Source organism: Poecilia reticulata, linkage group LG2, assembly GCF_000633615.1.
Source record: "Poecilia reticulata strain Guanapo linkage group LG2, Guppy_female_1.0+MT, whole genome shotgun sequence".
NCBI lineage: Eukaryota > Metazoa > Chordata > Actinopteri > Cyprinodontiformes > Poeciliidae > Poecilia > Poecilia reticulata.
The window spans coordinates 33776622-33790452 of record NC_024332.1 but is presented as its reverse complement, the minus strand read 5'-3'; the positions used below and the strand labels follow the sequence as shown (position 1 = coordinate 33790452).

The window sequence follows — 13831 nt, the reverse complement described above, 5'->3', positions numbered from 1 at the left end:
TTTTTAGGGTTTTTGAGGCTCTGTTGGCCTTCATTCATTAGCAGCTGGACAGGAAGAAGGGCAGAGAGGGAAGGGGAAGACATGCTGTGAATCAAACCAATCAAATCAACTGTGTTGAGGACTGTAGCGTCTGTATGTTGTGCACCTGCTCAACCTCAGAGCCATGTGGCACCCCATGCCCTAGATTCGTAATTGGATTAAATTATACACCTTGACTGTATCACTGTAAAACACAACTATGATTTGGTGCCATTGTTGCTYTGGCCGTATTTGTATTGCTGTTGCCTACAGGAAATTGAACCTTTGCCCCAATCTGAAGCCCTTTGCTGCTTTTGGACAGAATTACCCTGAATTAGCTGAGTCTAGCTGCTCATCCACTTCAACCTGATTCCCTATCCACACAGCATGATGCTGCAAGCTACATCTCTCATGATAGCGGTGATGTGTTAAGGGAAGTTTGTGCAACCGTTTTTTTTTTCCAGGTTGGCCAATAAGTTTCTGTTTGGTCTCACCTGACCACAGCACCTTCTGCCACTTGTGTGCTGGGACTTCTTATGACTTTCTTTTCGCAATWGCTGACTTTAGGCCACTCTTCAAGAAAAAGCCAGATTTGTTTACTGCARAAGGTCAAAAGATTATCCCTCTTGAGTTGTACATCTTTGCAGTTCCTTCAATGGACCTCTTGACTGCTTCTTTGATAAAAAGAAGCATGGCCGTACACCAAACGTACACTGACAGTTTGGTGTACGGCCTTGAATTAGTAGATTTGCAGTTGTGCCATWTTTYTTTCCTTTTCGGAAAGATGGATTTAGTTCTGACAGTTCTTTGTAAAATCTTCAAGGCTTGGGATACAACTTAATCCTGCTAGAAACTTCACAACTTCATCCCYAAACTGTCTGGTTGTTTTTTCAAWCCTTTTGAGGCTGTTCATTCCTGACTCTTCTCTAACAAATGTTTGAGGCCTTCACTGAACTCCTGGAGTTCAGTGAAGGAAATTCTGAAAGGAATGGGTTGTACTGGATTTTACTTAGGGACAGCTGAGTAAAGAGGCCTAAATAATCTTTCACCTTTTTAGTTGTAAAATTGTTTAACCAATGTGTCATTTTCCTTCCACTTCATAATTGTGTACTACTTTGTGTTGGTCAATATAAAATGATTTTAGTGGTTATAATTTGTCAAAACATGACAATCTCAGTTGTTTCACATGTAGTCATGGCCAAAAACATTTAATGTTTTCTTCTGCTTGTCTCAGTCCTTACCAGAAACCCACATCCCCAGCTACGCTGGCAGCCTTCATCTAAAGAAGTCTCTGGTACCGGCGCTGTACAGAGTCATCCAGGACCCCAACAACGAGGTGAGCCACACACACGCACACACACACACACACACAGTCCTTGTTTTTTTTAGCTCCCTATGCTTCTTGTGACTCACTTCTTGATGTCTGGGTTGGTACCGAGAAACAGACTGACACACAGCAGTTTCTGCAGGATAAACACTGAAGCACAAGCATGTGCTGTTCTTGTGAGTATGATTAAAGTGCAGGGTGGCGATGGCTGCAGCTTCACCTGCGAGATAGTACACAGTGTTCCCAGTATACTGTACGCACACTCACAGTGACATGGTGGTACACACACACGCACACACACACACGCAGTGAAAAACCAAACTGGAACATCTGCTGCATGCTTTTGTTCGAAACAGCATTCTCAGTAACGCCTCTGTATGTCAATTGTACAGCGTCACACACCTGCACATTAAAACTAGCTTTTTGCCCAGTTGAAGACGTCACACCTTCGTTTTGAAGCAAAGGTCGGAGGTATTCAGTGTGGCTGGACTTGTTTCCTTTCTCTGCTTGCATTCCCCTTCTATTTCACGGTCAAATTTAAGAGTCAAGCGTCCAGGGATCTAAATTCCATTAGTGCTGCCAGTCTCGCTGCACAATCCCATTAATGATGAAATGCCTGATCCAGGGCAGTCTGCGTGAGTGTTGGTGTGCAGGGAGGGAAAGATTGTTTTCTGCTGATGCCATGGAGAGCCAGACCGTTGCCAAGTTCATTAATGAGTTGCTGCTTATTTCTCGGTCACACACAGTGCAGCTAACACACACGCACACGCACACACACACACACACACACACACACACACACACACACACACACACACACACACACACACGCACAGCTTCACTGCATGGACACTTATTCCACTGACCCTTGGCCAGTGTAAACACAAAGCCACAGTGGACTCCCCTGAGAGTACATGTGCCCAGTGTTTAGTTGCAGTCATCCTGCTCCACCCTCTGATCCCAAAAGCCCCTGAAAGTTCCCCTCTATCCTTACGCCTCTAACATCATGGTCAAGATCCAATTTATTTGTGGGTTCAATGAAAGAGATGATGATGTAATAATGCAGCTTGTATAATTATTTCACGACTTTTTGTCCCCTGTGAATGCTTTTTTTTGTACAGTGTACAAACATTTTTATATAATTTTATATGTAATTCACCTTGAAGTAATCAAATAAATACAGTGAATACTCAGGTTTCTTAAATTTAGATCGCCGTAGGGTTGTACCGATTGCAGCTTTCTGGCCAACTGTCAATTACACAAAATTAAGGAAATCGGGGCCGATTTATCGGTGCTCTCCTAATACACATCCATCCATTTTTGTGCTTTTTGCAGATCTCATATTAAAGCCTGTCTACAGTAGAAAATTGATACATAAATGTATTGTAAACTTCAACTTCAAATAAACTGGGAAATCTGAAAATTTGAGCTTTTATAGGTATTGAGTTTTAACAGAACTGACGATACAGATCCATTTTAAAGGACTTAAAACTGCTTAGCTAAGGTGTGTGTGTGTGTGTGTKTTTTTTCTTTCAACCACCTGCTTTCTAGCTGCTGGAACCTGTGTGCCACCAGCTGTTTGAGCTGTACCGGAGCTCTGAAGACCGCCTGCGACGTTTCACCCTGCAGTTCCTGCCTGAACTCGTGTGGGTTTATCTGCGCATCACTGCCAGCAGGGATCGCCAGAGCAATGGCTGCATCGAGGCCCTCCTCTTGGGTATCTATAACCTGGTGGGTGTCAGTCCAAATGCATTTGATATCTTTTTAGCTAACCTTAGCATTTTAGCTAATTTCAGTATAAACTGTTGATTTCATACTAAATGGAGTATGTTACTAGAGATGCTAGAGATAACCCTAATGCTAATGATAGCGATTTAGCTAAATTCAGCATTTTAGCTAATTTTTATTATTAATGTTTAACTTGGCATACTGAATTTGCTAAGCCAATGTTAGTTAACATTATAGTAATGGGCTACATGCTATTGACATCGCTTTAGCTAACCTTAGCATTTACTTTGTTACTAGAGGTCAACATGTAATGGTACTAATATCCCACATGCTACAGATGTTTTAGCTTATTCTGGACATTTTCATGACATGCATCAGACACAGAGACAATCCATCTGTTTAGACTTTGATGCTCAAACTTGAGGCCTACAGTATCTAACTAAACATAAGAAGCTCTAATTTGGGTCCAATCAATACACAGACTTTGGCAGAGCCCTTTAAAATTCATCCATCCATCTATCCATTTTCTAACACCCTTGTCCCTTAGTGGGGTTGGGACCCTTTAAAATTTCTTCAGAAATTTTCTATCTGATGTTGAACCTTCTTCACTCTTAACAGTGAAGCCAGACATTAACTTTTCACCTTTGAGTTGGAGTTATCTAGCACAATTGTACAAAAAGAGACTTCACAAACTTGAAATATATTTAGATTTTTTATTTATTTTTTTCCCCGTGGAAAGTGCCAGATTTATTGTAAATGATAAGCTTCACATTCAAGGTGACCTGCAAAGAAAACAGTGGTTGACGGATTGGCCTGAAGGGGATTGCATCACCAGGAAACACCCTTGAGGAAATGTGCAAAGAGCAAGAGATACTGAAAGACACAGCTCCATGTCAGCCAGTGCTGCTAAGGGGCATATTCATGAATAATTTATTCCTCTGTATCTGTACCTCTCAATACACACACACACACACTCAGACAAGCAGCACATGCTCACAGATGTGTCTCCATTGACGGGCGAGTCGTGATAAACAGCTTTTGCTCTCAGCAGTTCTGCCAGAGATAAACTGGTAGCCAGTGAAGGACAGAACAAGCAACCCACAGTCCAGTCAAGGACAACTTGAGGACATGTTGAAATAATAATGACTACTTTATTCCACAACAGTAATGAGGAGGAACATGAACAGAGTAAGCCTCTGTAGTGAAGTAATGAGAACCAGCTACTACAATAAAACTTAACTAACACTTAGATAATATAGATATTTCAGATTTTCTTTAGCAAGACTTTTGCAGAGGTAGGTAAGCATGCTAACAAGCTAACTCTGTTTCTAAAAGGCTCAGCGGTATATTAGTATGAATTAACTTTATTTGCTTTGCTGGGGTTGTCTGTGGTTGAGGTAATGAGGCATAACATTACAAAATGATGCCATTTTGAGGGAAACATTAAGCCTTGCAACACATTTAACAGTGTGAAATCAGACTCCAGCAGACAGAATGCTGGTCGATATTTGATTTGTTCTAGATCACTTTACATGTGGTCATGTAGGAGTTGTTAACTATATTTCAGAGTTGTCACGAATGATTATTTTTTTCCTTTTAATCGCTGAACTCATTTTTCAATTAGTCTAAACTACAAATTTTTCTTTAAAATATACAATTTGTTTTTATTTTCTTTATTTCTTTACATCCAATGAAAACAAGTTTAGTATTATTTATGAGTCTTTCTGCTTTGAATTGGAATCATTTTGATTGTGTCTCTTGCATCCATCTTACATTTAATTTAATTTAAAGAGATTATGCCAACTYAAGCTTTCTGGATTTTTTTGTTACATTTTTTCACAGGAAATTGTTGACAAAGACGGAAACAGCAAACTTCTTTCCTTCACAATCCCATCTCTGTCGAAACCATCTATATATCATGAGGTAGGACTCTGACTCTTTCCTGTTCTGTCCATTTTAGGAACCAGCTTTTCTATACTGGTGTTATGTTTTCTTTGCAGGGTCTATTACCAACTTGTCACTTGTTCTTTCTTACCTTCATTTTGCACCCTTGTACTTAAACCATCACACATCAATGTCTTGTTATTTGTAGTTTTCATAAACTGTGGAGATAAATATGTATATTTTAATACATCAAGATAACTGATCTATTGATGGATTAAATAGTTTTACAACAACATGTCTGACTAGAGATGATTAAAAAACATTCTATGATGAATTGACAGGTGGCTGGAACAAAATGTCTGGTTGCAGAAAGCTTTGTGTAGTAAACTAGTTCAGACTGGGATCTAGTTACCAAATGGCCAAGGTGTGAGATGAAAAGCACATGTTCCCTTTCACTGCATCTTTTCTTCTCTCTTCCTGTCCTCATTATATCTTGGAGATTTAGAAAGGTRGTGGATTGGATTGAAAACACGGCACTTTTCTGAATATCCCAATGCTTTTAATAACCTGACCTTGGCAGTTCTAGTTTCTGTAATATTAATATATATTTCTTCATGTTTTTCATATCTTTGTTTTAAGAATAAAGTGTGTTTGTTAATTACTTTAAATGAGAGAAGATATTATAGACAGCTTTTACTAGCTGGCTGATTGATCTGGGTCTGAATAGGTCAGACAAATTCAATAACACAAACTTTAACAGAACATGTTGTAGCCTAGCTTTCTGTCTTTTTTGTCATCTTAAGGACAGTCACTGTTTTCTACACTGTGTGAATCGGTGTATGCGTGTGTGTGTGTGTGTGTGTGTATGATTACGTGTGCATCTTGTGCACCACAGATAATTCATTGCTGTAATTACAAGCTTCAGAAACTCCTCCCTCCATGCCAAGAGAATGAAGAAACAATCGAGGAATGAGGAAACGGCTCACAACAATCCTCCCTGATTATAATGCCGGTCTGAATGTCATGTGCCCTGATCCCAAGGACGCCATTAGCATGTTACTCATCTGTCCTCTTTTGTTTTTCTCGTACAGAATCACAAGTCACTTAGTGTAACTTCTGCTCTGCAAAGCTGCAATATGAAGTGGTTTACACATTTTTATTTGAACCAACTCTTAGATTCCATACAGTCATCATGTGCATCTCTTTCTCTTTCTGTTTTACTCATGAAGCAAGTAAGGCTGATGGTTTTTTTTTTCCCTCAGTACCCTGCATAGAACAATATAAGTAGATTGTCAGCAGCASGTCAGATATATACATGCATAGCTTTTAACTGAGGACAGTAAGAGGAAATAATCCCACAATAGATTGCAAGCCATCCAAGCGATGCATCCTGCCTCACCACCTCTATCATTTGCTAATGACTCCAAAAGCTATCCTAAATATTTAATCGAAAGTGTCTTAGCCTCATTAAAGCAGTGCCCTGCATCAGTGAAGCTGGATGGAAGCAGGAAGATGAGTTCAATCTTTCATGAAGGAATCTGTAGAGGGAACAAAATTGTAAACAAATGTTTTTGGTGTAAGAGATGCACAGTCAGCACACTCACCAAAATTAAGACTTGTAGATAGATTAATGAGACTTAATGATGCAGTAAAAGTGTTTACTTGAAGTATTTTCCCCAGCAGTGAGTCAAGTTCCTCCGTTAGACACTGTAAACATTTAGATTTATAAGAACTTCACCTGGACTCTCCTTCACTTTAATTTTTCAGTTCTTGATTAATACTGTGTCATAAAGTGCAATATGGAGGGAGAATTAGACTATTAAGTAACTGCAGGAGCACAATTACCTGTAGCCTCTGATTTAATAGAAATTATGTTTTATCTGTTTAGCCTTCTAGCCTGGGGTCCATGGCTCTGACTGAGGGAGCGCTGTGTCAGCATGACCTGATCAGAGTGGTTTACAGCGGCCTCCACCCTCAGAGAGAAACCTTCACTGCACAGAACAGGTGGGAAACCCACTGAAGCAGCTCCTAACACCAGAACGACGACGTCTTCTCAATGTTAATTTGGCTGTTTGTTTTTGTTTTCATGATGAATATATTTATTTTATTAAACCATGATTTTTGCATTGAGATTTTACATTTGTTTTTAGATTAAAAAATGTTAAAGGAGATAATATGTTACAAATGTTATTTAATATAAATAACATTTAATATGTATATAATATTAAATTTGATTTAATATAATATTAATTAGGATTTTTTTTCCATAATTATTTGTCATAAATAGTAACAATATACTTTTTTATTTATACGTGATTAGCTTAGCTTAACTTATTTCATTTTATCTTTTATCCTTTTTTAGGTTATCTTCGCTCAGCTTAATTTACCTTAGATTAGCTTAGGTTAGCTAAGAAGAATATGTTTGCTTTGCTTATTTTATGTACGTGGTTTTAGCTTGTTTTTTAGTGTTGCTTTTCTTTGCTCAGTTTAGCTTATGTAGTTTAGGTAATCTTGGCTTAGTTTTACTTGTTTTATTTAGGCTTAGCTTAGTTTAGCGTTGGCTAACGTACCCTATTATAACTTTTGATTTTTATTTTGGCTCCATTGGTTTAATTTTGTTTACATTGTTTTCTTTGAACAGCTGACAAAGGTCGACTGTTCAGATGTTCAATGAAACATCTGAGAAATGAGTTTTAGCATTAAAGAGAGAAACTGACAATAACACAGTAGCTACAGACTCTGAACTGTTGGAGTGTTGTTCTCTGGTTGTCTTAAACAAACATGTTGCATCAACAAACTGTGTCCAGTTTCAGATGTGAMTATCAGTCATTTTAAAATCTTTGCGTATTTTATTTGATCAAATATTCCTCCATAAAAAATAAAAAAAACACCTTTTAAGGTGATCAGATCATAAGTCTGGATGCTCATTCAGCCTCTTTTAGCCGCACTCAGTAAGTCTAAGAGCTTTTTTGGCCGTCACACACTTTCTGCTGCAGTGCATGAATAATGATCTCAATGAAATACACCAGTGATCCTGCCAAACAAAGGGTTATCTGCTGCCTTCAATAGAGCAAATATGGKTCTGTGTTCACTTATGTTCTACGTGGCACACATATGCAAAAATGACCATGTGACAGCAGTTCAAATAAGACTGGCTGGCCAGAGCGTTGTGACTGCAATGACCATAGTGCGACGGACATAATCAATATATTTCATCTTGGCCTGACCTCTTGGCTAATTTAATTATCCATTTGTTTGAGTGGGTCTGAATTCATGTTTATGAGAAGAAGTTGCAGAGCTCTGTTCCTTCATTCAGTCTAAATGCCTTCCTGCATAGTTCTTGCTTATTTAAGTTTATGGTCTCACTTTGACTTCATGTGTTTCATTATTAGGTCTCAGTAACGTGGTTCTCACCTCATAACCCTTGAAAAGTCTTTGCAGCCTCTGCAGATATTAAAGTAAAGTGGCAGCTTTCAAAGGAGCTTTACACACTTCTCAATCCTTTACAAGTGTTGCGCAGCTTTACTGTCGAGCTGTTTGAAAAAGCAGCATCCTTGTTTGCAAACATACTTGACCTTTACAATGCCACAGCACTCCTGCTGCATATTTTGCAATCATTATTACCAAACATTGCAACAATTGACCTGCAGATGCAGCTTCTGTATGAATTGTTTTTCTTTCTTATTGTAGTTTTAGAAACCATGTTTCCAGAAATGATACTCTGGCTGATAATTAACAAACTACCAAAGTAGCAGTTTGTTTAGTGCACAATTTTATGGCTCATTAAGTTTATTGCTTCTAATTCCGCATACTAAAATAATTTTTATGTCATAAAAAAAAAACATGTTTTTTTAGACTTCTGTTGTTTTTTGTTTTGCAGGTTTGAGGTCTTGTGTTTCCTTATGCTCTGCTACAACTCTGCTGTGGTCTACATGCCCCTTTCCTCCTACCAGGCCGTCTGCAGGATGAGCTCACGGTGAGAAAACCATCTGGAAATCATGTTGCTCTTGTTAGTTCTGCACCCAGTTATGAACCATCTTCCTTCCTTTATCATTTTARTTACTTTTTTTACTTGAAGTTAGGATTCACTCTCCTCTTTTTCATTGAAGTCATTCACTTTCCTCTGTTTCTAGCTGTGCTCACGGTTGGATAAAGTACAACTTTATTCAAGCTGAGCTGATCAGCTGACATCATTGCCTTAAATAAAAACCAGACTCTGAGGAGTCATTTAGTTCAGTATGAACATATATRATATATGCACTGTATAATGTTTAGTGGTGTCACTGTATTCTTCCACTGCAGTGTCTGATCGTTTCAGGCTATGAGTCCCAGCCCTCTGTCACTAAGCTCCGTTTAGACAGATGGCAAACTGTGACTGTCAAGACTTTGGAGAACAATGCTCTCAGTCTTTGACTTCTCACAGAGCAGACTCGGTAGCCAGCTTTCTCCAACCTCCGCACATAAAAACTGGTTAAAATATTAGCCGTTTCCGCACATGTCTCATCTTAGCTTCCTACAGCTGTTAGAGAAATTCAGCGAAATCTGGAAAAACATCTCCATAGTTTATTCACCATCTGACACCAATTCCCTCCCCAGGGTGTGTGTATGCGGCTTCCCTCGACAACAACAAAAGCTCTGGAGAGAACCTTGCAACCGCGTCCTGCTGGACCCCGAGTTCATGGTGCAGATGCTCACTGCCGTTTACCACGCTATGTACGTATCTTTACAGTTTTTTTGCACGCTTTTTCAATAAAAAAAATTGCAAGCAGTTGCACATGTTTATGCATCAAATGACTGAACCTGGCTTTTTACATATCGGCTTCAGCAGCTTTTTCCACATTTATTGTTTTTTTGTGGTGAGCAAGTAGAGTCCAATGTTTTTCACTCATAAGCGAGCATAAAAGTGTGAATATTTCAAATTTGAAATTTCTTTCAAATATTGATCACACTTTCCAAAAACATTAACAAAATATGAATTTACATTCATTCTTAGCGACTTCCAGCCGTCTACTGCAAAACTGACTGAGACCAAGAGAAAGTTTTCCGAATACATTAAATATTATTATACATTTATTAGTTTAAGGGATATAAAAACAAACTACTTGTGTTGTTTATTTTAACTGTTCTTTTTCTCTGTGAGACACCCCTCRTCAGTGCAGTCTTGATTTCATTTAGTTGTAAAAATCTCACAAGCTGTCTACGAAGAACAGACGCTTCCTGCTGTGAAACCGATTACAGTGGTCATAAATTCACAGAGCAGGTGAGCTTTTCCCCTCTGGCCACAGCTGTTCAAAAGCTGATTACAGCTCCTGGATGAGATGACGGGCAGTTCCTGGAAACGCAGCCCTTGATATGATATGGGCCGGATCTTAGGGAACACTGGGGGAACACTGTGAGGCTGCACACCAGGAATCAAAAGATCAAAGCCGTCAGCACCTCTGAAAGTAAAATGAATAGGATTTTATTCATGTATGTGTGAATGAGTGCTTCTCCATGCTGCGGCTCACCTCTCCGCCGTCCTGCACGGACGGCAGATCAACCTCAATCCATTGAATCCACACACACACAGAGGGACCTTGGCACACAGCGAGAACGCTGTAGGATTTAGGTTAATATGTTTGCTAATGCGCTGCAACAGTAATGCCACATGATAGGAGAACGAAAGATCTGCAGGGATATCGGATCAYCAGCGTTTTAAAATAAAAGGAACAAGCATTTCTTTCATATCAGATTGAATTTGTATTCTGGYGCCTTTTCAGCTGTGACTACATCAGAGGGTATGTTCCTACCTTCCCATTCATCCCAGTTTGTTTGATCTGCAGTGCAAAGGGAGCTCCTGAAGCATTTATTCCCCGCATTGTGATTTGGATCAAAGAGTTCAGCCGCTGTTGACCGTTTTGATTTTTTTATTATTTTTTTCCCCCCGTGTGGTTTGCATATGTTTTATAAAATAATTACAAAACATTTTTTAGTTTGTTGTAAGCTTTTTACTTGATTTCATTTCTTAATAATAAAATTATGATTTTCTCCAAAACYACTGACAGCTTTTCAATCTGGAAACAATCTCTTAAATATTTTATTTAGCACAGCCGTGTTAAYAGGAAAAACATRACTWCTTGTGTTCTTCTAGTAATTCGGTTGCACCTCAGACTGTAACCGTGCTCACATGCTGAATCAGTAAATGACTAATAATAGTTCAGGGGGTGTGAGACAGACATTAAAGCGAACATGTGAGAGCCTACTGTTTCCTCYAGCAGATTTACAGCAAGATGCAGAACAAATGTTTGTTGATGTTTGTAATGTGCAGATACAATGGAGAGTGGGAGATGGGGCGAGAAGCTCTGGAGGACATTGTCTACAGGGCCCAGCTGGAGCTTTATTCCCAGCCTCTCCTGGTGAGTCTGTTCAATAAACTTTATTCCCCCAAAAGACTTTAGAACACATTCAGTTCTGTCAAATCCATTCTGGTCCAGATTTAATCAAATCAGTCCAATTTATTCCAGTTAATGTTATTGTCAGATTCAGATCCTRTTACAAACAGTGCAGGAACARTGGGTTCATAAAAGACACGGACACAGAAGTGCTTTTWATGGAAGCTCTAAATAGCACAAAGTTAGTAGAGGCAATAGCTAAATCAATTAGTTTGTTTGGGAAAATTATGCAGRTAAACATTGTATCGCTGGATCAGGACTACTTTCTATAAAAAAATAAATAAAAACATTAACCTACAGAGGTAATGGCAGCAACGGCCTTATCTAGGAAAGATGAGGCTGAACATAATCACTTTCCTTGGGGGAAAAACACAGCAAAACCCACCTCTAAGAAAGAGACGCAGCAAAAAGAAAATATTAAAGCACTGACCCAGAGGTACTTTCAATAGAATGAAGTGGTAAGAAAACACAAAGCTAAGTATAGCTATAGCTTCGTCATGAAAAAAAAACCCCGGCTGAACACAGAAGCCATGGACCAGATGTACTTTTGATTCAAAAAGAAAACAAAGACAGTACAGTTACAAGCAAATCTATAAGTTAAAATAAACACCGAAACACTGGGATAAGAAAATTTCCAAGAAAAAAAAAAAACAAAAAACAGTTACTTCATGAAAAACCACAAATTCAAAGTATTACTTGGACATTTCTTAATTTAAATTAGGGCCTTTATGTTCCACGTTTTAGTGATGCCAACTTTGTCTGTCCACCTCAGCTGGGGAACGCCATGAAAAACTCTCTGCCAGAAAGCGCTCCTGAAGCGCCGCGGGGACGCAAGGTGCTTCAGGTGGAGGTGACCCCCACCATCAGCCGTATATCCATCTCGGCAATCACCACAGCTTCCATACGGCGCCACCGCTGGAAGAGAGAGGGTAAGATTAAAGCCTCGGGAGCTGGAGGGAAGCCTAAATGCTGTGAAGCCGCATAGCAGGAGAAMCGTCAGCACTCGGCAGAGCAGACCTACAGTAGCTTTTAAAGGGAGCACATTCAGTCACGATGAAGATGTGAGCTTACAGTATTTCACTCTTTTCTGATCTACGGAAGGCCRCACGAGGRATCTGTTTGGTGAGAAATGACTTCTCTGGTGTTTGTCCTCATCAGAGAGAGGAAAATCTGTTTCCTTTGTAAACTGGCTACACCATTAGAATAATTTTAATGGTGTTCTGTGTAATTATTGTTGTAGTTGTGCTCATGTAGTCTGTGCCTGTGCCACTCATTGCTCCCTATTGCTTTTTTCTGTTTTTTCTTTGCTTATTGTGTCTCGTCAGTCAAGAGCATTTTGTTCTTTCTATCACCAGTAAAAAAAAAAAAAAAAAAACATTTTGTGGATTTAAGATAGTCAACAAAATGGTGCCTGTGTATCCTGGCCACTAGTGGGAGGTTAATTAATTGTTTACAAAAACAAAAAAAAGAAAACCTTTACTTCATCTGTGCCCAGGACGGGGCCCGCCTGAGCTGAAGGTTGCTGCTAATAAAGACCCACATCTCCTCATCTGTGTTGTTGACTCCCAGATTGTTTTGACTACTCAAGCGATGCAGAGTTGAGCCTCACCATCAGTCCTCCTAGCCTCRTCCAGCTCCACCACCTCCACGACCCTCCCAGGGAACCCGCAGCTAAAGAGGATAGAGGAGGGCGGCATCACAGCCACCACAGCAGCAGCAGCAGCAGCATCATTCCCCCCATCACACTCGAGGGTAGGGGACGGGGCTGGCCACTCTTAGGATAGAGGGTCTCTGGAAGAGGTGGCCCCCGTGATCTTCATCCTCCTCCTCCTCTTCCTACTACTACTACTCCCCCTCCTCAGCTCGAGGCGGTCAACTCTGCCGCTCCTGTCGTTGCTGCCTCCTCACTTCCCCAGAGTAAACTAACTCATCCGACAGTCAGCAAACCTTCTACTACCAGACCATCGCTACTTCCTGCTGCATTTACCTGTGGAAGAGTTGCCTATTCTGGGGTTGAAGGAAGTGTTGCYGCTGGCCGTTCTGCATGGGCCCGTCATCGTGTCGCACTCTTGTCTTTTTCCTCGTCATTCCTTCAACTTCAGACCGCTCCCCTTGTCACTCACTGAGCCTGCAGCTTCCCCAGGGATCTYGGTGTTTGATRATTGGTCCTGTTAGTAAATGCTTTCTGCTGTTTTATGAGAAAACCGGAGGTGTTTTTAAATACTGGCACGCAGGCCTTGACATCTTGTCTGTACCGCTACCTTACTGCGACTGAAAACACCAAATGCATCGACATTCAGGCCAGCATCAGCCATCTGCTGCCTCTGCTCCTCAGCTCAGTGAGTGGGAAAGAGCTCTGCATGCACACGCCTCAGCAAGCTTCAGTAATTTCAGCTAAAACATTAAACCATTGCATCTCTGACTTAAAAATAAAATGATGTTG

General features: G+C 40.0%; 1 protein-coding gene across 3 annotated transcripts in view; it reads left to right on the top strand.

Moving 5' to 3' along the window:
• LOC103461646 (protein FAM126B) overlaps nt 1-13831 on the top strand; it is a 43262-nt gene that overhangs the window by 24022 nt on the left and 5409 nt on the right. For 2 of the 3 annotated variants that reach the window (XM_017303684.1, XM_017303685.1), the window contains 9 exons: nt 1253-1354; nt 2897-3076; nt 4916-4996; nt 6846-6961; nt 8838-8933; nt 9554-9670; nt 11265-11352; nt 12161-12317; nt 12958-13140. In XM_017303684.1, coding sequence (XP_017159173.1) covers nt 1253-1354; nt 2897-3076; nt 4916-4996; nt 6846-6961; nt 8838-8933; nt 9554-9670; nt 11265-11352; nt 12161-12317; nt 12958-13140 — 1120 coding nt within the window. The remainder of the gene's footprint in view (nt 1-1252; nt 1355-2896; nt 3077-4915; nt 4997-6845; nt 6962-8837; nt 8934-9553; nt 9671-11264; nt 11353-12160; nt 12318-12957; nt 13141-13831) is intronic. The other variant, XM_017303686.1, reaches the window with a different exon arrangement.